The following is a 27,071-nucleotide window of genomic DNA, read 5'->3' as shown; positions in this document are numbered from 1 at the left end:
CGCTTTTAAAGCGGAAGTGCGCGTAATTTTCTTCACCGCACCTTTTAATATCCGCTAATCATCTCCTAACTACACTTAACCTAAATGCTGATATAAATGTTATGACTTTGTCTTAACAGTTTTGAGCATGCAACTTTATAGTTTGCTTTAATCACATGAAATAGAAACTTGATGTTGGTGTTAAATTGATGTTATTTTTCTCTGAATGCTCTAATGCCGTGTTTTTTTTTTAAATGTAGGTCTTTAGGATTATATTTATAGAAGATTAAAGAATTTTGTATTCTCAGTACACTCAGTTTAATTAGTTATCTATGTTTTCTTGTATTTTATTTATTTATTTAGTTGGCTAATTATTTAATTTAGTAAGTTACCGATTTTTTTTATTTAATTGAATTCATTTTTTAGCTCATTTTTTACTTTTTAATTTAGTTGGTTATTTTTTTATTTTATTTATTGATTTATTATGGGGTCATTTTTATTGTATTTTGTTTTGTTGCTTATTTTTTATTTATCTATCTACTTTAATTGGTTATGTTCATTTTATTTATCATTATTTTTTGTTTTATTTATTTAATCTTTTTTGTATTGATTATATTTTTTTTGTAAATTGCTGTGTTAAAAAACTCACTGTATAGAAAACATGCAGAGTAGGCAAACCTCCATCCTGGTTTAGCCGAATGTGGATCGTTTACGAACTACAACCCTACACAGTGAGGAGGACTGTGTCCAACATCTGCCATATTTTACTGTTTTGTCCTTGAATGAACTGAAGCTGCACAGTCATTTGCTCCATCTCCATCTCCATCTCCTGGTGGGACCATAATGTCTCCATTACATTTGTAGTGGCTTGTGGCCTGCCTCAACTTGCTCTCAGTTATGGGCTATTTTCTCACCACTGCAGCAAGGGGAATTGGCTCAGTATGCCCCCAAAATGGCACACGCTGCAGCAGCCTCCGTGTGAAAACACCTGTCCTGGAAATGGTATGGCTGTGAGTGAGAGACTGGGAGAGATGCTAAGGGGTAAGAGCATGTTTGGAAAGCTGTGAATGGAAACAACTGTTCAACTCTGTGAAGAAGAAAGACAGACACACTTTAACAGAGCAGATCAATAACACTGAGCTGAGTACCCACTGCGGGGCCAGTTACAAACTGAATGCAAAGTCATTCAGTACAGTAGATATGATAGAGGACATGTCTCAACAGAAAAAAAAATCTAATTCTGATCCATTCATATAGTTTAAACAGGCAGACTGGCCTCACTGGCCACAGTGGAGTCAGCAGATTAGCATGGAGGCTTTTGGGCAGCACTCCCTAAGACTATCAGGTTAATTAAGAGACTGAGCTTTCTTAGAGTTGCACAGGATCACGCTGTGTGATTTCCAACTCTGACTAATCCGGACTGAATGTTTTCCCTGGTTAATAAGTTTTAACCTGGGTCACAGGGTTCAAATCAAAATGTCTTAATGTAGGTTTCCAAGTCAAGACAGAACGAACATTTAACAATTTTAGCTGTACAAGAAGCGTGGCACTGTGTCAAGGCCCATCTGTTGGTCCACAACTATTTCATGGATTTTTTTTGCAGGCATTCATGGTCTCTAGAGGATGAATCTTAATGATTTTGTTTAATCCCCTGATGTTTCCTGTAGCACCACCAGCACACATCAAATCTTATCCGCTAAACATTTTCAACTTATCTCATCTACAAATTTGCGCAAAATTGTGTACAGACATTCATGATCCCCAGATAATTTATCCTAATGACTTTGTTGGTCCTAAACTTTACCTCTTGACATTTGACCAGGTTGACATTTGTGGTTCTGAGTGAAATTTCTATTGGATGGATTGTCAGGAAATTTGGTACAGACATTCAGGATGAATTGTAATAACTTTGGCAATGCCTTGACCTTTTAACTAGCACCAGCACTTGGTCCAACACTTTTGTTGACTAAATGCCTTCAAAATGAAGAACATTCCCATCAGCTGTACCTTAGATTAGTGCTTATGCATGCTAAACTAAGATGGCAAACATGGCAAGCATATCTGCTAGGAATCTGCATGTTAGCATTGTCCTTGTGAGCGTGTTAGCATACAGTACAGCATGCATACAATGTACAGCCTCAGAGAGCTGCTAACATAGCAGTGTTCTTGTCTCCTTAGGCAACACAGATACCCTTTTACAAGTTCTCTTTGACTCCAGGTAAGTTCAATACAAAAGTGGGCATCTATGACAGCCTACACCAGGACGGATGAACTATAGCATCATGAACTGACGTCATAATGATGCAATACAAAGGAACGTTATCCAAGATGTTGTACTTCTAGTTTTACTTGGAATGATGATAAAGCAGCACAAATTCAGTGTTCAAGGGGCCAGTATAATTTCACAATCCTGAACTTTCATCAGTCTATATGTACTGTGTATGTGCACAACCTTTTGTTAGTATTCTTCTATTCACGTCTTTTCTCCCATGTCAGCAGAAAGCCTTGCAGCAACTACAGTTTGACAATGATGGAAGTCAAAAATAACAAATCTGCAGAATGAATTCAGCAAATGTATTACACATTTCCCCGAGCATCAGTGCCGGGCTAGACAAAAAATGAACTGTTAGAGTGGTGACATGCAGCCTATTTGACCGCTTCTTGGAGCGTCTTATCCTCTGGTGACATGACCCAGTTTATACCCGTGGTGCACCCCGGTGACACACTGTAATTTTTGGTGCTGGGAAATTACTGGAGCAGGAAGGCCTAGGAGACATAGTCAATTAGGTGGGGCTCCACCTGTCCATTGGGGGCATAGCCAACCACAGACTTACACCTATAATTCCCCCCCCAAAAAATGTAGGTTTTTCATGCTGTATCTTTTTAAAAAAAAATTTAAAGGCTTCACATCCATGTATCAGACTTGTTTTTCAGCTAAGTGTTCATTTAAATCTACAAGGATGGTTGAACAAGTCTGTACTTGAGGCCAATGGACATAGCATCCGGACCGCTGCACCTTGCACACCATCTGTTCCACCTGGCTAGGAAAAACATCTACCAAGTATGGCTTAATATCATATAATGTGATCGGCTACAATTCAGAGCCAGTAGGGGCTGAAATCGGGGATATAAAACAGTACATAAAAAGTACAGCTCAGGAAAAATGAGACTGAGACATTTTTAGGGAGGAAAAAGTTTGTTCTTATTACATATTTATTTATATTTTCATATACTTTTTACATATTTATTTATACTGTAATAATAACATGTATCTGGAAGCAAGGATGGAGGAAGGGCATGTTGAAGGAATGTCACTTTCTGTTTTTTTAACCCATTGAATTACAAGAGCATCATCATTATTCAGTCAGTCAATGCTATTCACAGTCCCATTAAACAAGCTACAACAAATAGTCCCTATAATATAGGTTGACATATAAAACTAGCATTTTTTTTAAACACTGTGGTGGATGTATACCTGGGAGAGGATGGGGGATATTTTGGATGACCAAGCAACTACAACTAGATAACAGACAGGCAGGATGGGAACGGGCTCTTATTGTGAAAGGTAGGCGTGTATTAAAACACACCAATAGTGAGGTGTACAATACACACGCATACACAACATACACACAACAGTTTGTACACAGTCATCATGCTTCAACGGGACCTCATGTTAGTCTTTTTTTTTTTTCTATTTCAGAATCACGTCATTAGAAACAACCATAAGTGGGTCAAAAACTGCAGGAGGCAGACACCTTCAAAAAAAGAAATAATCAACAAAATAGGTTAGCATTCTAAATGCAATAAAAAGTACTCTATATTGTTGGAGCCACACTGAAAATTCATGACAGACCTCAGACACTTTTTGGGCCATCACAGCTCTGAAACGCTGGGCGAAGCATTAGCATTTCCATCCCATGGGTCTGTGACTGCCTTCACAGCGAAGTTGCCTTTTACTCTCTAGACTACAAACCCCTTTTTTCAAAACATGGTGTGAACAGAATCCCTTGGAGAGTGTGGCCGGCTGGCCAAGAGTGCACTGCACCAAACTGGAATGGATCCAGGGAGAGATACTGGCAGGCATCAGTGGCAACAGGCCTGGGTCACACAGACCTGACTGTTCCAGTTATTAGGTACACTTGGTTAATCTTGTCGAATTCTTGAACATGGGCAATGGTTGGTAGTTTGTGGCCAAATGTTGTTGATTTTATTGGTTACAAACATTCATTCAAATATCATCAATATCATTTATAAAATCTGAAAAAAGGTGAAAAAAAAGATAAGCAAATCAAATCTAGAGATTTGATCAAAGACCTGGTAGTTTTTGATTGGCTGACGGCGATAAGGCAGCGAAATAAAAAGGACATTAAAACAGAAGATAAAAAAAAAATCATTATACAAGAAAGGAAAATGGTCTTTGGTGTTCTCTTTTACTGAGAAAGAATGATAAAGAATAAAAAAAACTGCAGTTTCTCTGATGCCCGGTCAATTTCCAAGATGAACCACTTTCTTGTGTTATATGCGAGCTCTAAAACCATGTGTGCACTACAAGGGATCCAATGTTTTTAAAAGAAATTACATGACTTCATCCACAGGTTTGGAGAAATTCTGCACAGTGCAAATAATAAATGCCCCCAATATTGACTACAAGTACGAAAGTATTCTTTTATGGTACGAGTTGTGCAACAGTATCATGCATCAGATCACTTAACGTGAGACAACAGCAACAGGGAGGCAGCGGGGTCTGTATCTGGACTCTGTCTGGGAAGTCCAAAAACTTGGTCCTAGAATATGCATATTGTCAAATGATTCCTGAAGATGTCTGTTCAACACTTCGTTTATTTTGTGGGTCATTTTTAAAACACTATACAATTATTAACCACTTTACACTCTGCTCTCTCAATGATCACAGAAGATCCAGTGATTGAAGGGTAGTGTGGGGGGGATAGTCGGTGGAGAACAGCGCAAGTGTTTCCAGTTAAATGGCCTTACAGGTCATATGCTGTTGACCTGCATCACCGTTATATACTGTGATAATAGCACCACTCCAACAGATAACAATGCCTGCTAAGAATATGAGGAATCACAGAGGGGAACAGCTAGGGGGGTTCAAACTAGTGTTGGCAACTCTGTCAGAAGGATGATTCATCATACGAAAGGTGAATAAAGTGCTGGCGGGGCTAATTTTCCAACAACTGGATACTGATAGACAAGATGCAGGGTTTGAATGACAATTTCCTCAGTGAAAGGGTGGTCTTTTTCAATGAGATGATGGGGGGGGGGGGGGGCTTATGAGGGTTGGTCCTTCTGCAGAGCTGTGATGTCCAAAGGAGGAGGGGCCCGCCCGCTCCATTCCCTCAACTGCCCGTCCTTGAAGAGGAGGTTGAGGGCGGGCAGGGGGACACCGGACTCCGCCGGGGGCTGACTGAGAGGGTTCGACACGCCACTGTCTAGGTCAGAGGGCTGGACGCCGTCCTGCCAACACAGGGCAAATGTCACAGATCAGAACACTAGACAGAATGGATGATATGTGGGACAAGGATACATTTCCCTGGGACAAAAAAGTTGGCAAAGGCTAAGTAGAATGGTTCCAGTCTGATTAAACTACAGTATATGGCCGCTTTTATAAAACATCCATCAGCATTTTTAAACACTAAATCATGTGGCTTAAAGCCCATGTTGCAGGGTTTATTTTCTAACGACTTTTTGCAATTTGCTTGTTGGTAATAAACATTTAAACTGTTACCCAACAACATCAAATACAATGGATATCACAAAACGAAATAAAATACGAAAAATTTGTACTTTTTTTTACAGTGGTTTCTTCATTTCGTAGGAGCGAAGTTTAACGTTTCATTCAATAAAGTTATGGTACAAAAGGAGCACACAAGTCTTATGTTGACAACGAGGACGCAGATATAGGAAACTCCGAAGGCAGTTGTAATATTTACCTAGCCGGCTAGGCTAACGCTGTTGCGCTAACGTTGGCGAAACGTCGGCGTAGCGTTAGAAAAAAGCTGAACAGCATCCCCATCCAAGTAATAAATAAACACCAGGCAAATATGTTGTTACTGGAGCTAGTAGGCTACCATCAAAACGTGAGATATCTAATCATGGTATCAATCATATCTATGTGTTTACAACCATCGGGTGATTTCACAGGTGGGACTGGCAAGTTAGCACATAGCTAGCACGATGCCTTGTATTTTCTAGATCTAGATAAGTTTATCGGTACTTAGCTGAACTAAAGACATGATCACTGTCCCTAGATATAAATAAAACATTGACTTTCACTTGGTGCTACCAAAGCCGGTCTACGGAGAAATTCTTTGGTGCTACTCACTGACAGTAAAAACACATCTTCCTCATCCCAGTCAGTCACCATAGTTACAGTACTAGGCTGATACACGTCTCCCCAACGTGACGTCATCGCCGAATTGCGGAAAAAAACCCACTAATACCAAAAACCTGACAAAAACTGGCCTTTAACACTATTTGTAGACATCTTTAACAATTATATACATATATTGAGTGCTATATGTACCTATTAATCAACAGTGGTGGTTAACCTGCAACATGGTCTTTAAAATCGGTGTATAAAATATGCAGAAAGGGTAAGAAGGCTCAGTTACATCAGGAAGCTCTGTGACACAAAAGAGACAGGATGTTTTAACGTTTTAAACTAAAACTAACATCATTCACCGTGCTCTTCCACTTTCTATTAAATAGTTTTTCCTTTCTGCTTCATTTTGTTTTTCTCTTCTCTCACTCCTCACCCTTACACACATCCTCGCAGACTGAAACAACAATCAAAACATTTGCAAATCAACAGAATATCTAATTTCTAATTCAACCCAATCCTCACATAACTCTGTGTTACTGCGCTCAATTTCAACTATGGTTATTGTCTTGCATTTTTGTTTGTTTTTTCCCATGTCCTTTTGTTTCTCCTTTCAACTTCCAGGACACTACATGTACAGTACAATACACACTTACTTTATGTTTGGTATGTTAATGCTTTACTTTTTCCAATTAAACTAAATAAAAACAGTTTAGTCGCTATATTTACATTTAATTTGAAGTCTCAAACTGGCTGTGGGTCATCTCATGATGAATATCTTTATGGGGTTAGCAAATGTACAGTATCAAACTGTGGAAGAATAGTATTCTGTATTATTTAACCAATACTGATTCAAAACAAAATGTTTAAGGAAAGAGCTGCCAGGTCAGTCATGGTGCCTGGTAATTATTTTAAATCCGTTATATCAAATCATGATTTAATTATCTCATTATCTCAAGAATGGTAAATACGCTTTCATTCTGCTCATATTTATTCTTTAACGAAAGAAGATTAATCACATTGTTTTTTCATGTGAAGCGTGTTAAATATCTCATTATCTTAAGATATTAGTTTATTTGTCAGGGACCATGCACAGTTCAGGCTCTGTACCAGAGTGTGCTATACAATTAATTTACATCTGTGGTCCAAGATAAGAGACACATTGATGGTTCCCCCCACACTGTGTTTCACATTGCACAAAAAAAAACCTTCTCGTCTCTCATAATGCCGTACTGTGGAATTGTACTGCTATTTCTAAACCCAAATAAACCAACAGTTATATAAGACGCATTTTTAAAAATGGAATCAATCTTTAATCTTGATTAATTCTAACACTCGATGTGTAAAATTAAATTCCTGACTGCTGATATTTCCACTAGACATTGTTATTTCTTTTTGGTGAGTATTCTCAAGTGGCCACCTGAAGACACAGCAGAGTGTTTTTACCTGGAATGACTGAACAAAGCTCAACACCTTCAGGGATAGCTTTCGGCTCGAGTGAAGTAGCTCTTGAAGGCTGAAACAACAACAGAGCTTAAGTCTAGCGCCGCTACAACACACGTCTTTACACTTTTCTCAATGCTTTAAACAAAAGTAAAATCTTTGAGGATGTTGGGTGGGTTTATTTGTACCTTTCGTTGCAGCACAGTTTGTGCGAGGCAATTTTTTGACACACTTTGCGGTTTAGCTCGGAGCTGAAGAGGGGCATTCCGAAGCACAGTTCGAGAGGGACCCACTCATCTTCAGATGAAAGGCCTAAAAGAAAGGGATTGGCAAGGGAGAGAGATGGTGATGACATACATTACAACATGACACAAATACAATTAACACAGACATGCTGGTCTCCCATTCTGCTCTTTACCGTCTCTTCCAACTCTCAAACATCGGATTTAGTAACTTGAAGGAATTCTAATAGAAAAAGAAAGAAATATATTAACCAAAAAGTTGACTTACTGTCTGGTTTTCCTTTGCTTTCACCGTTGTTTTCTTCTGTCACAAGCTCAAAGGACTCAGTGCTGCCGTTGGTGTCCAGGCCTCCACCTAGATGGGTGTCGCCTTGAAGAAAGGCAACACATCTCCATCAGCATTACGTCACAGTGAGGTTGTTTCACAGCTAGATTACAGCTTGAATGCCTTTCAGTTAATTCAAGCATTCAATTAAGGTCTGTCAATTAACAAAAACTGTGCAAAAAAAGTTAAAGTTAAATAAAATCTGTGATCAATTATGTCAGCAACATTTAATCAGTAAATCTCAAAGGCAAAGGCTAATACTGTTCGATCCACATCCATTAGCAAAGGCTATCACAATAAGGGATACAATTAGGTAAACAAACAGAATAATTAAACTGGACTGTGAGCAATCTTTATCTAATTTGCACCATCAGTGTCAATGGCCATCAGAGGCAAGGACATTGCTACTAATTCAACTATAGGTCTCGTCTCTCACATGCAAACATCTGCATGTGCACACGGTAAAAAAAAAAAAAAGACTTCCCCTTCCCCTACCTCTGCACTCAGTGCTGTCACTGGTCCTCCGACGGTGCCTGTTGTTGGAGTTGAGCATGGTGATGTAGCCGCACTGGTGCTCCAAGTCCACGTTCTCCTTCAGCTTCTTCAGCGCCTTGTGCACACACATGTTGGAGTAGGAGAACTCTGCACAGGAAGAAAACAAACAATAGGAGGGATGCTTAAGGTCAGCACTGAAACTGATAAAAAGGTCTCTTTATTATACTTCTATTAATAGCTGCGTAGCATAGCTTTCATATAAAATGTGTTTCTCCAGACGGTGTAATATTGTGACAGCAAATGTATTAGGGGGATGAGTGTTAGTGTTAAGCTTCACACACAAATTCACAAGAGAAGGATTTCACAGGATTCTATTCCTTTTTATGATGTTTGACGAGTTAAACCCTTCAAAGCCAAAAAGTGAATATTTGAGTCACCAGAGAAAGGAGCACAGCTTGACTGAGGTTAATCATTTACGCACAACATGGCCGTGACATTACACTAATATTGATATTACTATTGTATTATTATATTATCGGTTAATATGTTAATCCTGCTGTATACCCAAGAAAAGTCTGGCTTTTACCTCCCTGACCCTGCTCACAGAATGAAGAATGAAAAAATGAGAAGTGATGCTAAAATAAAGAGTAGAAATGTATTCGTCTTCCCTTTATTTTAGCATCACTTCTCATTCTGTGCCAATTACGTAACATCCGATAAAAAGGCGCCATATTCAGTTTTGTAAAATAACGTTCTTTGCAAATAAATGTAAAAACCTTTCACTGAATTACTAGCAATTATTAGCATAACATACAGGCTGTATGATGTCAGTTACTAAGTGATTTTAAAGCTGTATCCATGTATAATTACTCACCTCCTTTCAGATCTTCTGCATCAAAGGGGAACGGGATGTGAACGGTTTCTCCATGGCCATGCATACCGTGACCCTAAGAGAGACACACACACACACACACACACACACACACACACACACACACACACACACACACACACACACACACACACACACACACACACACACACACACACACACACACACACACACACACACACACACACACACACACACACACACACACACACACACACGGAGTAGATACATAACATTAGATGATGCAATGCTGACAAGTTCAGATTCAAGCAATTACGCCAAACAACCTCTTCGTAAAATTGGAGCTTGTATGTGTGTGTGTGCGTGTGTTTACCTGGATTAGCACAGCAGAGTGTGTGAGGGCATCGTTGAGCATGGTCAGCACGTTGGATGTAGGCACGACACCGGGGTCATGACCCCAGGAGGTGATCAACAACCTGTCGTAGACCTGAGCGGAGAAAAACGGGTTAAGGAAAGGATTCCTCCACCGCTGCTAATCTCGGAAAGCATCTGTGGCGTGACGGTGTATGGCATCATGGGAGTACAATAGCTCATCACTCACCATATTGAGTAATGATAAATAAGAAGAACGCTTTTCATAGAATATAAAACTTGACTCTTGACACAAGGTAGAGGGAAATGTTTCAGTATGCATGTCCTCTACAACAATAATTACATATCTCAGTCAAAAACAAAGTCCAAGTAGAGGAAACATCACTCCTCCGTTCATACTAACATGGCAACTTGTCAACCTTCCACTACGCCAAACATAAACTGATTAAAAGAATTAAACCTCCACCCGGCAGCGGATTTTACATGTTTTGATACCTGCAAGGCTTTCACTAACTGACTCAGAGCTTATCCCTGAAATGAAGGTTTTATTCTTTTCTGTTTTGGTAACTATGTTCAGCTGTGAAAAAATCCTACAGTTAAGTTCACTGTGAAGCAAAACAGTTCAATTGAATAAAATGACAAGTAGACTGTTGGCCCATTTGCATGATATTACTGGTCCTCCCTTGAGAATGTACTTCATCAAATTCTTTTTTGTTCCCTGTCCCACATTCCCAAGATAGTTAAACAATTCCAAGACCATCAGGAAGCCTTGGAGGAGGGGAAATGCAGGTGCATGGTATGACTGCGCTTGTGATGCGCCAGGTGCTTTGTTATGAAATGAAGATTGAAAGGGACAAAGGAAACGGCTTTGAATTTTACCACCAGTGCTCCGATTACCAACTGTAACTGCGGTCAAAAGAAGGCCAAAATAAGAAAGGGCAGAAGTTAACGACGAAATGAAAAAGTGTCCAAATACATCTTTAATTGGGCTCAAAATGTCACATATAGGGCTTTTCTTATCTGACTTCAAAGAGCTTTCTTTAGCTTATACAGTCTCTTTATCAGTGTACCTACAGTACACTTATTAAACCTACCTACCTGATTAATTATTAGTTTGGGCTAACCTGGAATAGCTCTGGCAGTTTGCGGAGTCTGGAGCCTTTGGAGAGCAGCAGAGACGGCGGGCCTTGGCCGGTCACATGGTACAGGTACAGCTTGAACCAGATGGAGCTCACCTCAGGGATGGCCGGTCCAATGTGCTGCAGGGAGAAACAAACTGTTTTCCCATTTCATTTCTTACATGAACACATACTTTAAATAAACAACAATGTTCTTCTGTCGGAGAATCACAAATTGAAGCGGCTTTTAGAGATGTGAGCAGAAAACAAAGAAGGGTATTCATTGAATTCCACTTCACCGAGTCCCAGCAGTGTGAGAATACACAGCAGCGTGAATGGCACAACAAGAGTTTAACTTCTTTCCCTCGGTCTCTCTGAGCTCAGCTAGAAAGCTGGAGTGTGGCCAGGCAGAGGAATTACTCATGAGCCTTGCTTCCCTTCCTTCCTCCCTCCCTCCCTCCCTTTCTCTCTCTTTGTGTAGCCTTGTTGTTGGGGGCAACTGCAGGCTGAGTGCCCACAAAGCATACACACAGTCATTTATCACTCCAGGCACACAAGTGTGTACACACAGCAAGAGGGCAAATGCAACCAAACAGAGCACACACGCACAAACACATGAACTGTCGACTTAAACACAAACACACAACTCTAAGACAGTCAACATTTGATCCAACATCCCAGCGTGATGCACAGTATGCCCTCTGCTCTCCCTCCCTCCAGGCGTCATACCTGAGGCGTGCAGCTGCTGATGGGTCTGATCTCGTTGCTGAGCGGCGCCATTGAGACCAGCAGCTTGTAGTTCTTGTTAAGGACACGGCTGCAGGTGGCCTGGTCCAGACCCAGCAGGCTCTCACAACGCAACATGTCCAAGGGGAAACCTAGTTCAAGGAAAAACCAGGGCCAGTTACAACTTCTATACAAAATAGGCTGGGATCCAAGTGCAAGTCAGTAGGTGTATGCATGTACTATGTACATAGTTTGCATTCTTGTGTCTTGTGACGTGACTAAAGACTAAAGTAAGTGCATGGATAGTAGAAGAATAGAAATTCCCCAGGTTTCCAGTCTTTATGCTGAGCTAAGCTAACTAGCTGCTGGCTGTAGCCTTATATATACACACCGGACAGACATGAGACAACTATTCCTTGAAATGAAAAGGAGCATAGAAAGACTGTAAATAAAGATCCTGGAAACGAATCTGTCAAGTGTGGATACATCAAACAGTAACTGGGTTGAAGCAGTGGAACTCCAGAAAGCACAATAAAGAGTCTTTATAGCCGTGATGCCAAGAAGAGTGTTGTCTCCAACGTGACTTGTAATGAACGTCCTCTCAAAAGGACGTAGAGGAAGTGTCAACTTGGCATTTGTGGATTTAATAATCACCTCTTGCCTTCTAGATATACATCTAAGAGGCAAGAGGTGTCTATGAAGTGCTAATGTTGATAATTAATGGGATAAATCAGTACAGTCGAGTTTCGCAGATGCAAAGAAACGCCATTTACAATATGCAATGAGACTGCATGTTCCTACTGTATTGTCTAGAGGAGGCTTGGATGTTGATTTTTGTAATGCAACAATAATTTATTATTATAATAATTTGTATCATTGTGAGCTTAGTTCAGCTTCAGCCTGTGGGCTCTCAGTGCTCTCGCTCCTCAGCAGATGCCTGGAGCAGCAGCTGAGGACAACTGAGATAAGACAATCACAAGTGAGGCACTCTGCCAAACCAAACAAACAGCATCTGGTGGCACAACAGTTGCAACAAACTAAGAGATTTGCTTTGTCGTCATTGGAGGACTCACTCTCTCCTGCTCCCCCTAGAGACACCAGTAGAACAATACAGCTTCACTCTGGATTTACTGGCATAATATGAACATATTCAAAAGAAACTATTTAGACACAGGTAAGGGGCAAAAAAGACAGCAGAGAGAGAGTGACATAAGTTTGCCAAAAGCAGCACAAATAGAAGACCCACTTCCTCTTTGTTGCTTCCAGAAGAGTTTTCAGTCTTATCCACAACCTTCACATGAAAATTAGGGCTGCATGATTTCTAATAAAATAACGTTTTCATTACTTATTGATTTATTATTGAATACCACAGAGCAAGCTTAAGTAGTTGAATAGGAGTCATTTACAGTAGTTGTTTGCCACAGTTGTGGTAATGATAGCTCAGAATATAGAGGAGTCAAGATGAAAATTGGGAGAAAGAAGAGCTGCTGATTTATGAGAATTGCTTTTAACTGAATTTCTCATGGTTTTTAATATTTACATAAATAAATACATTTTGTCACTGAAAATAATGAGTTGTGCTTTGAGTCATACACACATTTAGACACAAACACACACTGTTCACTCTGTACGTCTCAGCTCTCACGTTAATATTCGTGTGTGATTGATATTTGCAGACATGAAAGTGATTTTGAAGCAACCATTACAAAATGTTGGCTGCATTTGTATCACAGATGATGTCAACTGTTGGCAACAAACGAACTACAAAGCTAGGTAAACTATGAAAATAAGAGTTTCTATTTCATTAGCTTGCTGCTAAGGCTGCAAAGGCAGTAAGAACTTAAAACCAAAACCAGCATGCTAACTGCATAAAAAAAAAATATACAAAAACAAATCTGGCCTTCAAGCTGCCTATTTATCACATGTATAGAGATGTATGGCGCCTGGACCGTGCATACATTTACCAATAAAGGGGATGAAAAAGAGGGTGCAATTGTATAATTACCTATATTTGGGATATCAGGTCCTTGGTCTTGAGTGAGTTCTTTGTTGTAGCGCAAGAAAAGAATGGTGTTTTTCAGGGTCAGAGCATGGTCAAAGTAACGCTGGGCCTCGCCCTCTGCCGTGCTCTCCACCTGGAGACAGAAAATAGGAAATAAATACAAGTAGAGTGTCTGTGCGCTTGTACACATAAGGCTATCATTTATTTTCTACTATTCTTTCTTTGTTTCCATTGCTGGTCTCACCTTCTCTAACTCAGCCATGAAGCTGTCCAGAGTCTCATCAGACAGCTTACCCACCTCAAACATGGTCACTGCATGACTCTTCAGGTTCTGATAGAAGGACAAAGATACTTTACTCTGTCTCTATTAAGCCTTGTACCATTGAGAAAGTTTTCTCATGTCCACATTCAGTAACTAACCGGAGACAGGTTGCCCATCATGAGGAAGGCTGTGAGAGTGGAGTCGAAGAGAAAGGCGATCCTCTTTGTTGGTGCAGCTGGGATGCTCAGGCTGCTTACGCTTCCTGTGTCTGCTACAGTGACACAGAAAAATAAAAGACATAACAAGAGCAATAACTCTGTGCAGCAACATTAATGCATATAATAGCACAACTGATTGGCTCATAAAATGAGAATATGATATGTGTTATTAATAAGTTAACAATAGTTAGTATGTTAATATGTGTTTACAACCAAAACCATACCTTTTTATCAAATAATTTGAATTGATTATTAACATGTAAATGTGGTTGATGAATAGCCACTTTGATAATATCCAATTTGTTAGTCTGAGCAACCCAAACAGTGCTGCCTTAACATGCATAACAAAGACCACAAATGAAACCTTTTTAGACAAACACCTATTAATGTGAGAATTGCTTTCAAAAGCATGACTGAGCTTTCTTTCGGATTAATTAGCACTGCTGCATCAAAACTTCTTAAGTCACACAAAGCACTTTTGTTCAGAAAGTTCTTTGTGTGCATACATCAAGATGTGTATTCATTTGCATTCTGCAGCGTGTGTGTTCTATGTGTGTGTGTGTGTGTGTGTGTGTGTGTGTGTGTGTGTGTGTGTGTGTGTGTGTGTATGCGTGAGGCTACACATACCTTGGTCCTCCAGACTGGTGGTGTCTGTGTCGGTGGCCGAGGAGCCCCCCTCCATGACAGGACTGCCCTGCTCCCAGGACAGCAGCATCTTCTGCGGGTCCATGGTGCTCCTAACACAGAGCCACACAGTGATTAAATAAAAGAGCAATCTCACCACAATCAAGGCCTCCTGTGTAGGGGTTTATTAAATGAAATTAAATATTTTAACATTTAGAAAAATCTATTTCTCCTGATGGAGAGCTTAAATGATTTACTAGGTGGACGAATGGAAGCGGGAGACCCCAACTGTAATTTTCTTCCCACATGACAGTAAGTATCCTAACATGCCAGTATGTAAACAGTTAATTCATTCAACAACAAAAAAATAAACAACAAAAATATTATTTCGTTAACTGAATTGTTTTGGGGGGATTTTCTTAAAATAATACAAGTTAACAGGCAAACATGGTTCAACATATGGTGCCACTTCCAGTGCTTTTTAAGAAGTGGTGGATGGTTTGATATTGGCCTTTACATACTTGAGTCTGTTGAGAGATGGGGCATTCTTCCAGGTGGGGTGGAGCTGGTCTGAGCTGATCACCTGACCTTTCTTTACAGCGAAGCCAAGGCGACAGTACATGGAAACTGCATTCTGATAATAAAAAAACAGTACAAAAGACCTTTGATACAAACAATTCAGATTTCAATGTCGTATATCATCAACCTGTGACCGGTCACCCTCCTGGACGTTCAATATTGAGGTGAGTTATACTTTAGGTGGGGAAAGACAATGAGAATGGGGAATGAAAGAGAAAGCGAAAAAGTGGATTGCACCACTTACTCACAGTAAAATGTCTGGCGGGAAAAAATGGTAGCTTTCCTTTTTACAATAGATTTCTTCCTGCGTGATTGCTGGTACATCTCAAACAGCTCAAAAGTGCTGCTCTTTGACGTTTTTAATCACAGATTGTTTTTCTCCTACAGAACTCCATACTAGCTGCGGTCAAAATAACAGACACTACATAGTCTACTTTTATTCAGGTATGCAATTCAGAACTGTCTATACAATGTGAAGGATGGATGAATGTGTAGTCCAAAAGATATAACCACTTTAATGGACTTGGTTCGCTGGTTATAAGAAGAGTGCTTCTCTATCACATAGTCAGATTCTCCTGATGTCAATGTTGACTTGTGAGGTTCTAAAAGAGACTAAACACTAGATGAATACTCTTTTGGGAGATGCTCTCTCAATGCCCAACAGAATCTACATAAAAAAAGTCATGACTTAACATCTAGTGACTCAAACCGATTCAAAAAAGAAAGAAAAAGTTAACTCTGTCATTTCTACTAAACAGTTGGCTGGCTTTTTTTCGTCAACTTGCCTTGCCTTTAAATATTTGATTCAGGCTGAACAGGCCACCGCAGTCAAGTATAGTGGGCTTGATTGCTTTCTACACCTCAACACTCCTGAGGTGCAAGCTTAGGTCATCCTCTTATCATATCAAAAGAAGCTAAGTGAGTTTTTTTTTTTTTTTCCCCAAGTGACTCAGGCCATGAGTCTAACACAAGAGACAGTTAAACTCACGAACTAATGGGAAAAGTCTGTCTTGCACAAAGGAGACCTCTCAGACATCTCAATCATCTCTGAAGTTACAGAGTTTCTCCTGGAGAATCGCTGCAACCGCTGCCTTCAGGCACTTCCTTTAAATGCTGCTTTACAGCAGCGGGAATGGAATGACACCAAAGGACAGGGGAAGTTCAGCTCTTCACACTGGAGGTCGCTACACTGAGAGGGAGCTTGGCTCCATGTCTGATAGAGAGTGAATAGGAAACTGGGGAAAAATGGGTCAAACTCTAGCACCAATTCAACTGGAATGGTGCTGCTTAGCTCTCTGGTAGAGTCATGGGGCATGATGGATTCAACCAGAAACAATGGGTGTGTGTGTCACAGTCCATCTCTTAGGTGTACGTCTGTGTGAGTGTGTTTGCAGAACAGCCAAATTGTGCAGAAATTGCCATTACTCAAATTTAAAGTAACTGGAAATCACATTCAAATGAATAAGGAACTGAAACTTAAATCTCAATATTTGGCTACAAAACATCAATTGGCAAAAAATTAAAAAGGCTGTTTTTTATTCCTCTCTGCTACACTGTGTGCCTTCAAGTACACAGAGAGGCAGAAAGCATGTCTCAAAATATCTTATAAACCACAGTGGAACCAGAGGAAATTACCTCCCTGTTTTATCAGTGTCAATTGTAGAAAGCGGGGCCATATTCCCCAGATCTACTTTTTTTTTTTTTCCCCCCTTTCTCCTCAGGTATGACTCCTGGAGGGAGGGAGAGCTTTCTCTTCCGAAAAACAGTACATTCATCTCTACATTACAATAGGACTCTCACATTCTGAAGCAAGTGGATACCTACCTTCACTAAGTCCAAGTCAATCTCCAACACATTCGCCAGCTGAGAGGCACAAGGGTAGGAAGGATCAGGAAAGAGATGGAGAGAGAGAAAAAAATAATCTTGGTTGAAAAGTTGATCCACACACACACACACACACAACACACACACACACACACACACACACACACACACACACACACACACACACACACACACACACACACACACACACACACACACACACACACACACACACACACACACACACACACACACACACACACACACACACACACACACACACACACACACACACACACACACACACACACACACACGTTCAATGAGCACAGCAGGCGAAAACACATTTCAAAAGCCTACCTCTGCTACGTTTGTCTGCTCATCAATGGACACAAAGATTTTGTAGAGAAGCGTTTCAAAGTAATCGCCTTGGACGCGGTTCATTACAAAACCTTCCAGCGGAGGCACTGAAAGACACAAACAGTGACAAACAGCTGTACAAACATGTCCACAAATGTTTTTTTTTTATTTATTTTTTATTTGAAATTAAATTGTTCTTTTAAATACTGTATGTCTCTCACACACACACACACACACACACACACACACACACACACACACACACACACACACACACACACACACACACACACACACACACACACACACACACACACACACACACACACACACACACACACACACACACACACACACACACACACACACACACACACACACACACACACACACACACACACACACACACACACACACACACACACACACACACACACACACAGATGTACCAGAGATGCAGCTGTCATCAGATATTGGAACATCCAAGTAGATGAAGCCCCGGTTGTACAAGCCTGAAATAAAAAAACAAACATACAATAATAGTCTGTTAGCATAACTGACATAGTATCCATTAACATCGTTGTTGCCATTTTCAGAAAAACTAATCTTACAATACAAACTATATAGTAGTTTTTGATTATGCGTACAACTTTCAAATTGCACATATGAGAATGCCGATCAAATTTCATTTGAACAACTTCTTGTATTCAAATTGCCCTGTATTTATTTGTATTTGTTTCCACTCGGTCCCCAGCACTCCAGTGGCCGAGGTTCATGACTGTCAAACTGTGCTCTAAATAACATTTAGTATGCATTAACACAACCTCAGTCCCTGTGCTTCATCAGTATTAGCCACTATGTCCACACTTTAGCTGTAAAAAATGTTTGCCCATTGGTAGCTGAATTTCAAAGATGAAAACTCATTTATCCATTAATGCCACCAAATGCAAATTGTTCTTGAATTTTATGTAAAAATCCCATTACTGTTATTTTCCTGAGTTACATTTTGAAGGTAAGTTTATGCTGTACCAGCAGGCAAATATAAAACCAAGCTGAAAGAATAAATCCAACAGAGTTTCAAACAACTCTCTGTCGCCAACTGCTATTGCACTTTTTAATGATCCTGTCTGCTCTGCACTTATATACTGGTGTGAGATGTTGGTGCAAAATGATTGTAAATCAATTAACAAAGTATCTCTTTTGTGGCAACTCGTTTCCAACCCTTACATCCTGTTTAAATAGGAACATAACATGTGACAGATTACTCACTTAAGACCACATTGTACTCTGTTGATCCAGCCAGCTGAGGACCAGAATCTATCATCTTATCAATAGCTTTCTTCTCTCCTGGAGAACAGATCTGTAATTACACACAACAAAAACAACAATAGAGCATACCTGTACATGTGGCTTTGTTTATAAAAAATAAAAAGAAATCCCCTCCAGTGAACAACTGTGGTATTGCAGTCTCTGGGAGGATTAATGCATTTGCATATAATAACTGTGTGGATTCCTTTGACTGTTTTCCAGTGTTTCTTTTTCTCGTGGAGGGGAGAAGAACTGTTGGGAACTTGGCAGATATTTATTTTCAGTCAGGTGAGCTCTCCACATGCAGTGCAGGGGCTCATGGGATGAACAATTGTAGCTTGGTGGTTAACGTGTATGAATTTCAATGAAAGCTCAGGGTAAAAGTAATTTTATTCTCTCCCTTATTTTGTAGATAAAAGGATACATGTAATGTACACAGAAGGAAAAGAGGATTAAAAGAATAAACTGGAACTTCCTAAATCTATTTGCTTGATAGGAAATTAAATATTTTAATGTGGATAAATGTGAATGTTGTCCTCTCTCCTCACACTTTATCCATCCCAGCCTGCTTTCACTAAAAGTTAAATATCTAAACGCATGCCTATCATCAAAAGGAATAAAAAAATAAGCAAAGCTCACCCTAATATCATCCTCTGTGATGTATCCCGTATGTGCCGTCCACCATGGCTCCACAGAGATTTCCACTGGTTTGGCCGGTAGCAGGTCCCGCGCTGATTTCCTGCGAAAGAATTTCTGACAAAGGAGACAAACGGGGAAGCAGTTGAGGTGAGATTGAGTCACTGAAATCTGAATAACATGGCTATTAAGCGCAAATATTGTAATTTTGAAAACAATGGTGGAAAAAGATTCCAAACTATGCAGAAATGTTTTGTTAATGGTGATTTCTGGCTATTATAGTCACATGTATGACGCTGTGTCTGCACATTCACACAGAATTGCTATGCAGTTTGTTGTTGACCAGCCAATCAGGGAAGGTACAGCTGGACTAAATATTCAAAATCAGCTGGACTAAATACTAAAATCAGTATTCCCATATGCATTTTATTTTTTTTATAGATTATTTTTTTGGGGCTTTTCCGACCTCTCCGTGGAGGCATAAACCTCTCAGTATATGTACGCCTGCTCTACCCACTGAGCCAATCTGGCCATCTCATATGCATTTTTACACCAAATGTGCTAACAAGAACAAATAAATGAGCCTAATGTAGGACGTTTTGTTCTATAAATGAACATTTAAAAAGGCTTTATTAGAAACATGTCTTACTTTGGAAGACCTGCACTGGTTCATTAGGTCTATGTATTGGTTTCTCCCGATGCCAAGCAGCCGCAGACCTGTGGGATGATGAGAAAAGGAGCAAGTCAGTCAAACTTAATCATGCCTCAGTAACTGGCCATGAACTGGTAATTGTGGCTCTAAGGCAAATAAATCTGGGTGGAGCGCAGCTGCAAGTGTCTCTGGCATTTTTTCAATTACAGGCTCTGAGGATAAAAAAAAAAGAAAAAGAATTACAACAAAAAAATTACAGAAGTTTGAGAATTAGTTTTTCTGGATATTCCAAACTTCATATTGGAAAGTTACTTTGGAGACAGAAGAAGCTTGACGAGTAGCAACAGTGACTCATCCAAATTCATCCAAAAGGGAGTATGTCAACACAAATACCCACAAACCTTCTCTGAGACAATCCTGACACACACATACACACAAGCACTTCTAATCCATCTACCAACATACACAGAGTGCATGGATTTTTATTTGTAATTCATTCTGGCCCACAAAGCAAACGTTTCATAGCCTGTATAGTGGTAGAGGTATGCATAAATCCCACCTTGCCCCCTCCTCTAGCCCATGATGCACAGGCCTGGAAGGGGCATAGCAAAATGGGCTGGGAAAGATGCCAGTTCAAACAGGGACCAGTCAGGGATGTTCACATTTCAGCCTTCTAACGCAGCAGAATCCTACATGCGTATCCTGCTGTTTCACAGAGAAACAGACACAACACACAAACATGCGCCCACGTAAAACTCTCTCACACACACTCTCACTGCCTCTCCATCCACCCACTTCTGCATGACACACTTCTAAAGCTCCTCCAGGGAGATTAGAGGAGAGAAGCCCCTGCAAGCACAGCTCTGACGGCCCACTGGCAGCCTTCTGTCTCCACAGCATGAAGGTCCTGTACAGCCAGGACTCAGTCACTCACAGGCCAAACTTTTGACTGGAGTGGAAACGGGCTTCCCAATAATTTCTGAGGAACACAGCTCCTCGGTGACATAGTAACATATCAGAAAAGCAAATAAGTAATTTTGATTCACCATGGATTGGGATATATATCAGGCAATCCTCAAATGACTTGGCCAGTGCTCTGGTTTGGTTATGGAAATACAAAGACATGTTTTAGGTGGATTAGTAATGCTAGTCAGTGGGTTTTGTAAACCATTTCTCTCATAAACCATGAAAACCAGCAAATGGAAAGAAAAAAAACAGAGCTGCATCTGTCAAGAAATATGAGCAACATATGATATTCCTGCCAAAAGGCTGGCATCCAGCTGCCAATCTTTATCAACAGACAAAAATAACCTAACTAAAAAACATTTAGATTGGCTAAATTTACTTCTGAAATGCTCTGTGTTAAAAAACAGTTTTACAAAAGCAGAAAAAAACCATTTCCTAAAGCTGAAGATGACGTCCTCAAATTGCTTTCCGACTAACAATCCAAAATACGAAGATATTCACTTTAATGATACAAAACATAGAAAAACTAAAAATCTCTCATTGACCTCATGACCCTTATTAAATCCTTAAGCTTTCTGAAAACTTTGCATCTTTTCACTGTGACTGTTCTCCCACCTCATACACTGACAGCCCTTCAAAAACAAGAACTGGGAAAGATGTAAAAAAAAAAAAAAAAAAAAAAAAAAAAAAGAGAGAGAGACACAGAAAGAGCAGAAGTGGGAGGTACACAGAACCCCAGTAAAGTCATTCATTTCAACAGTGTGGGAGAGAAGGGGAGAAACTGAGAAAAAAGGGGGAAGGAACTCACAGTCAGCAGCAGTGAAGTTGGGCAAGGAGTCATAACTCTTCTCACTGTTCATAATATCCTGGAGGTGTAAAAAAAAAGAAAGGATAAAGGAGACAGGGGAAAAAAAGAATTAAACTCATTTTCCTCTTTCCCTTCCTATGTCCCTCTGCCTCTGATTAATAACAGGATTAGCAGATCTGGGCAGCCGTGCTAATTTCTACACCCTATTTTCATTAAGTGCTTAAGACGGATTATCAGAATATGACATTGCCTTTGGCAATTCAATGGCCACAATTAAAGCTCAGTCAAGTTCTTGCATAGGAAAGTGGGTGAAGCCTTTTTAAGTATAAGCTAAAGCTGAAAACTAAATGGTTCGTCTTTATTCATGTTTATAAGGTAAGTCATTAGAAAGCACTGGGCATATTAGTCTGTTCTGATGAAAAGGGAAGTATGCTGAATGTGGAACAATCAAATGTGGCGGCTAGGATCTGCACACACACCCTCTCTGTGTAAACACACAGGGTGCTGAAGTTAAGGAAATACATCTGAGGGCATTATGCAAAGAAATTACACAATGCATATATCTGTAATCAGCTTCAAGTGCAACAAAACAAAGGTAACCAAATTGCAGGTGCATTACTTTTATTAAGAAATCATAATCATAATATGTAATATGGGTTACACTACCAGCCGTGTGAACACATGAGCTGAGTCTTTGTAATCTAATATCTAATTGACAATGTCGGAAGTCAAGGAGAACTGGCTGGTCAAAGTCCCAGAGAGGCTGGTGCTTTGTGAGCCCGACTGTGCCGGCCTCAAACAACAGACTGGCCTTTATCAGGGAGAGTGAGCCGTCATGCAGACAAAGCCCAAACTGACTGCAGAGCAAACAGCATGATTTTCTCAGGGTGTGTTTGTCCTGGGATGAGTCCTCTGTGTCTGCCTGAGCTGGTAGTACATGAGGCTTCACTAGACACTGACTGACACCTAGTGCCTGACTGATGCCAAGTTATCAACATGGGATAGACATTACACAATATGCTCTTCTAAAACTGCAGAATATTTTATAGACTGACTAAATATATTGGATAATGGTGGTAATGTATGCCATGTTTCACATTATGTTCCTTTTTTTTTTACTTTTTACATGCAATTGACATCTAATTTTAAGTGTATGACTTACTAATGCTAGCCAATGACATACAGACATATCTACTCTATACATACTGACTACACAGTAAATGTGTAGCTGCACAAAAGGATACCTTTTTAGTAGATCTATTCAGGTGTACCATGAAATATGGTAATAAACATGGCAGCAAGGGGCTGTAAAAAGCTCAGATCCTTCTTATTATAATGGCATCTTAGAGTCCCTGTTTTGTCTGAAACTGCCATTTCCGCAGTGGTTTTCAGGGATGCCAAAATAGGAGACATTGTTAAATGAACAGAGACTGGATGTTTCCAAACCAATTAGAGCATTTTTGGTGCTGCACAACAAGAATTCCCACTCTTTGCTTTTGAGTTTACCTAGCTCATTGATCTGAAAGCACAGGTGCAATTGTGATTGTAATCACCATTATGTACTGTATGTACAAAGATAGATTTCCAGGTGCATGAGAAGCTCTCCACATCAAACACCCATCTTCCCTTCTCTGTCCTGCAATGCAGCAGAAGTGGCTTACCTCCATGATCCCTATGTAATATGAAAACGGAGTGACTCGCAGCCCTTTGACCATGATGTCAGACAGGTGGTAGGGGTACAGCATCAGGTGGTCCCGACTGTACTTCAGGAGCTCCTCATAATATTTGCGCTCATCTTTCCTCACGTGGCGCACTGCTCATAAAACACACACACACACACACACACACACACACACACACACACACACACACACACACACACACACACACACACACACACACACACACACACACACACACACACACACACACACACACACACACACACACACACACACACACACACACAGCTGAGTGGTCAGATCAATCCAGGTTAAAAAAAAGATATTGGTCAAGTGCTGAACAAGCTCAGAAGGTCACAAGGGAAGTAAGACAATCACATAAAGTGTTTCTTATTAAAGATATTTAGAGACTATTGCACATTATTTTAAAAGACATATTACAGATTATTATAACCTATATCACTCAATCTGCATTACCTGTTCATACACATGTACCAAGAGGGGAATCAAGTATTACTGTGATTCCAGGTATTACACCTGTGATATAAAATGTTTGTTTGCAAACTGACCGGGCCTAGTGCAGTTGCAATTTACACTAAGCTGCCAGTTTTTAAATACAATAAGTTAAGGCTAACACAGTCCAAATAATGATTTATTTTTTGCAGGGCATTCGTAGGCATTCGTTTTAGCTAGAAGTACCTGATATACTGGAAACTGGGCATACATTTGGTCAGTCCATAAACTTACTCATATGCCTTATTCTTGAGCTATTTAATGCAAGAAGATTTGTTTGCCCTTTGTCTTTTCATCTCACAACTAATCATGATGTGTCCTACAGTACAAGTATGTTTAGCACTGCCACGAGGGACAAACTTAACTCACCTAGGTTATTGCGGAATCGAAGCTGGTTGCGGATGCTGTACAGCAGCACATGTTTCTCATACTCGCGCTGAGAGTTCCCCAAACTCTGCAGAGCAAAAACACACAGCACACAGGTGAGGATCATGGCTGGATTAACTTGCAAATGAATTACTGGGCCGCTTTTAACCACACTTTCCTCCCACTGTCTATGTAATATGTATAATTTCCCACACTGGAATATTTCTCACCCCAATTAACCCATCCACATTAAATTCAGTTTCTTTTGTCGGTGTCATTATAAAATAATAAATAAGATTCTGAAAACTTTGTGCATCCCTCATATTTTCAGTTATATAGGCACAGATCAGTTGACACACAATAATGCCTAGAGGTCTGGGTCCCCTGGAGGTATGGGGCCTCTGAGCAGTTGCCCACTTTTTCTGCTTGGAAATCCATCACTGGTGAGGATGCACACAGTCATTACAGGCAGGCAGCTCAAACAGCAGCACAAAGCAGCTGTAACGTTATGTACATAAACCCGCCTCCACTTCACCACGACACTTGGCGTAAAGGCACAACGTATGCAGGAGGAGGGATTTATGCAGACTATTATTAAACAACCTTCGCAATATTCGAAATTGCAACTTGCAAGTCTAAAATTTAACACATTGAGCGCAATGGTGTAAATGCAATATTTGCAGTTGACGTCCACGCGCTAAAATCATGTGACGCCACCTATCAAAAGGTCTGTCATGTGATGCCAGTGTAGTTAGGGGCTATAATGTAAAGATGGCCAGCTGTGGCTCCGGCTGAATGGTGAAGCCCCTGCAGAGGAGATTAGCGAGCCGTGCGACGCTGACAGCTGCTGTAGGACAGAGTGCACCGCGGTGACATTGACAGGTCCATCCCCCACGACACAGCGGTCTCCCCTCTCGACTTGCCCTGTGAAAACGTTAAAATACGGTACCTGTTTGACATTAGCTGGGAGCTTGGTCCATGGATAATTCTGCCTGATGTGAAATTCCACGTCCGTGTTCATCGCTAGCTAGCTGGCTAAAAGCAGAATCCCTCGAGACGATCAGAAACGGGCTCTCGGGAAAGTCCACGGTGACTTTACCCCCCGATACCCAACAACCGAGCGAAACGACCCCCGACTTGAAGTGAAGTTTTATCCAGTGATTATTTTCCTTTACAATAAAGGGTCACTTCCTTGTTGTATTTTCGAACAAGCCGTTCGTCACGCTCGTGGCTACATTCGTCACTTCCTGTCGAGGCGTGACATTGGATGTGAATGGAGCTCGAGAGCAAAGTGACAAATGTGAGATGATGGGACTATCAAACCTTATTTATGTCATGTAAAATAGTGTTCTCCGTGCATCTCAAAAACTCGCCTCAAATGACGTCTGTTTTCTTATTATTTATTATTATACAAACCTAATGAAAAGAATAAGCCAACAGTTGGTCCACCATCCCATTACGTTCAGACGACAGCTTTAATCCTTAAAACTCCAATATGTCATATATTTACTGTAATAAATCCCAAAATGATTGATGAACGATGAGTTAGACCTATAGCCTATTTATACGCTACTCTTTTTTTGTAAAGTCTATCGAATTTCCTCAAACAGCGGTAGTTTTTAGCAAACATTACTCAAACAGCAGTAAATAGTGCAGCCTATAAGGGACTATTTTCAGTCATGGATTAATACACATTTGGCACTCGGTTATGTGGGATTGACTCAAAATAAACAACAGTGCCCGTGTTTATGCACCCAGTGTGCCTCATTGATGTGTTTAGTTTCAGGACAACAATGGAGGTCTATAGGCTCTGAGGAATATGTTATATAGCCGAAGGTTTGTGTACCACTTTAGAACAACATTAAATAGGCTAGATAACAAGAATGGTGCTTGATAATGCTCTTAACCGTATTTGTCATGCATTCTTTATTTTTGCAATAAAACCATCGGTCTAAATATACCTTCCAAAAATAATCTGATTTTTTTTAAAAGTGCAAAATGAAGACTAACCACTGCACACTTTCAATGAGCTCTGTCAGTGGATTTAAATAAATGTCCCCAAAGCCATCTTTAGTTTTTCTGCAGCAGGAATATTAGTGGATCAAGAAAGTGAAGTTTTAAGCCAGTAAAATGAAGCAAAAGAGCAATGCACCTCAACCTGAATTTATTAAGAAACTGGTCTTTTTTCAGATTTTGAACTTGGCCCCTGAAGGAGTCTGCACACCATTACCTATTAGCATGAATCTGTCACTAACTGGTAACAGAGTGTAGGATTTCACTGTGTGACAGAGTCCACCAAAGCTGCGTGTGCTTACATGTCATGATGTCTGACTTGCTGACAGCTCACTTTCTTGCAGCTTTGTCATTCAACCTATCCA

General features: G+C 40.2%; 1 protein-coding gene across 1 annotated transcript; it reads right to left on the bottom strand.

The window, feature by feature from the left end:
- Window positions 1-4,800: 4,800 nt before the first annotated feature.
- On the bottom strand, window positions 4,801-25,957 carry fam91a1 (family with sequence similarity 91 member A1). Its single transcript, XM_028598100.1, has 24 exons — window positions 25,643-25,957; window positions 24,697-24,781; window positions 23,794-23,945; window positions 22,133-22,190; window positions 20,356-20,423; window positions 19,710-19,823; window positions 19,032-19,122; window positions 18,212-18,274; window positions 17,763-17,869; window positions 17,403-17,441; window positions 15,521-15,633; window positions 15,003-15,112; window positions 14,316-14,428; window positions 14,140-14,226; window positions 13,899-14,028; window positions 11,897-12,045; window positions 11,174-11,308; window positions 10,051-10,164; window positions 9,699-9,771; window positions 8,825-8,971; window positions 8,273-8,374; window positions 7,951-8,074; window positions 7,766-7,835; window positions 4,801-5,454 (listed from the first exon to the last, which is right to left on the bottom strand). The coding sequence occupies exons 1-24, from the start codon at window positions 25,712-25,714 to the stop codon at window positions 5,269-5,271; spliced, it is 2,502 nt and encodes an 833-aa protein (XP_028453901.1). The 5' UTR covers window positions 25,715-25,957; the 3' UTR covers window positions 4,801-5,268.
- Window positions 25,958-27,071: the final 1,114 nt, after the last annotated feature.

Source organism: Perca flavescens, chromosome 14 (genome assembly GCF_004354835.1).
Source record: "Perca flavescens isolate YP-PL-M2 chromosome 14, PFLA_1.0, whole genome shotgun sequence".
In the NCBI taxonomy this organism is placed as follows: Eukaryota; Metazoa; Chordata; class Actinopteri; order Perciformes; family Percidae; genus Perca; species Perca flavescens.
Note: the sequence above shows the minus strand (reverse complement) of the source record. Positions and strands in the feature narration are given on the sequence as shown.

What these genes read in the sequence shown, in the direction of transcription:
- fam91a1 (XM_028598100.1), bottom strand. Translation starts at nt 25,714, where the DNA reads ATGAACACGGACGTGGAATTTCACATCAGGCAGAATTATCCATGGACC. An exon ending in AGCAGACAAACGTAGCAGAG is followed by an intron (nt 17,442 to 17,762) that starts GTAGGCTTTTGA and finishes TGTGCCTCTCAG; the next exon opens with CTGGCGAATGTGTTGGAGAT. An exon ending in CCATCTCTCAACAGACTCAA is followed by an intron (nt 15,113 to 15,520) that starts GTATGTAAAGGC and finishes GCTCTGTGTTAG; the next exon opens with GAGCACCATGGACCCGCAGA.